The sequence below is a fragment of the Buceros rhinoceros genome, unplaced genomic scaffold (genome assembly GCF_000710305.1).
Source record: "Buceros rhinoceros silvestris isolate BGI_N320 unplaced genomic scaffold, ASM71030v1 scaffold46735, whole genome shotgun sequence".
Taxonomy (NCBI): domain Eukaryota; kingdom Metazoa; phylum Chordata; class Aves; order Bucerotiformes; family Bucerotidae; genus Buceros; species Buceros rhinoceros.
Genome location: NW_010413115.1, coordinates 3134 through 4372, shown reverse-complemented (window position 1 = coordinate 4372; position 1239 = coordinate 3134). Strand labels below are relative to the sequence as shown.

Below are 1239 nucleotides of genomic sequence, written 5' to 3'. Positions count from 1 at the left end.
CTAAAAAACCCAACAAAACAGAGCAATCCCAACCAAAAATGATGACAGTTGATGGGATGGTAAGAAATCCGTTTTCCAACATAAACTCCACAGTATTCCTGCCCTTTCGCGCTACCCACTGAAGCTTGCCCAGGCTCTCCACAAGGTAACGCTACTTCCTAACAAGTTATTTTCCCCACGAACAGGACGGGCCAACACACCCTGTTTCCCTGTAACTGGTAACAGGATCCATCTCCTTCCCATGAGTGGAAGCAGCGATTTAACAGACGGAACCTCAGGCAACAGAATTTAAAACGAAAAGGTTAACGTTTCTGCCCACGGTTAGGAGCCGAATATGCGAGAAGTACAATTCAGAAGAGAGTTAATGATTGTGTATGATTTCAGCTTGAAAGTACAGCACACAGATCGGGATTGTTACAGAAGCATCCACAACACGGTCATTACAGAGGCAATACTGAAGGCTGCTTTGTTAACCCCAGTCATTGCGCTCCCGTTGCACAAGTCGTGTTGGCAGCAAAAGAAGTCAAAATTATCCAACTGGAAGAACTCGGCAATCTCATTCACACTGCACTGGGAATTCTTCCAGCAGGAGGAAGTTCTCAATTTACCTGGGGAAAAAAAATTAAACCGATTAAGAGACTATTGAAAGTTCCACCAGTTTCAGTATTGGTACAGAGAGCATCACTGCCTAGACTTGCTCTTTTAGCTTCAAAAGTTTAGAAGTTTTCAAATTTGCCTTCACTTGGAATTTTGTAGTGCAGATAGAGATAGGAAGCCACGGTCCTGCCTCCACAGCACTCTCTTGTCCTCTTAGCCACAGGCTAAGAAAGATCTCTAGCTCAAGCTAACTAGTGTTTCCAGTTCAGCTCAAATGACCCACTGGGAGATACAGGGTGGAGCTTGAGTGATACTCAGGGCTCTGGACAGAGAAAGACAGTGCATCACCGCATAGCTCATCCCATCAGACCTGACCACCTTCATTTCCAGAAGCACCATGCAGAAGACAGAGCTTGAACAGCAGCAGAGTCCTCCCCTTTTCTCACTTGATCCCCTGGACACCACAGATCAAACAGCTCGTCTTCCATCTCCCTTAGCTCAACACTGCAGGGACTCAACTCCCGACTTTGTGACAGAGGACAACCACCGTGGGCTGCACGCTCAAAAGGCTACAGTTGTGCTCAAGAAGGTTTAGGCTCAAGGGAAATCACAGAAGAGAAAAGCAGCCCAGAGCAGTGTTCT

At 46.5% G+C, this 1239-nt stretch overlaps 1 protein-coding gene across 1 annotated transcript in view; it reads right to left on the bottom strand.

The window, feature by feature from the left end:
• Positions 1 to 414: 414 nt before the first annotated feature.
• The window catches only part of CD59 (CD59 molecule, complement regulatory protein), a 2390-nt gene continuing 1565 nt past the window's right edge, over positions 415 to 1239 (bottom strand). Inside the window, exon 3 of the mRNA XM_010136600.1 lies at positions 415 to 608. Coding sequence (XP_010134902.1) covers positions 415 to 608 — 194 coding nt within the window. The remainder of the gene's footprint in view (positions 609 to 1239) is intronic.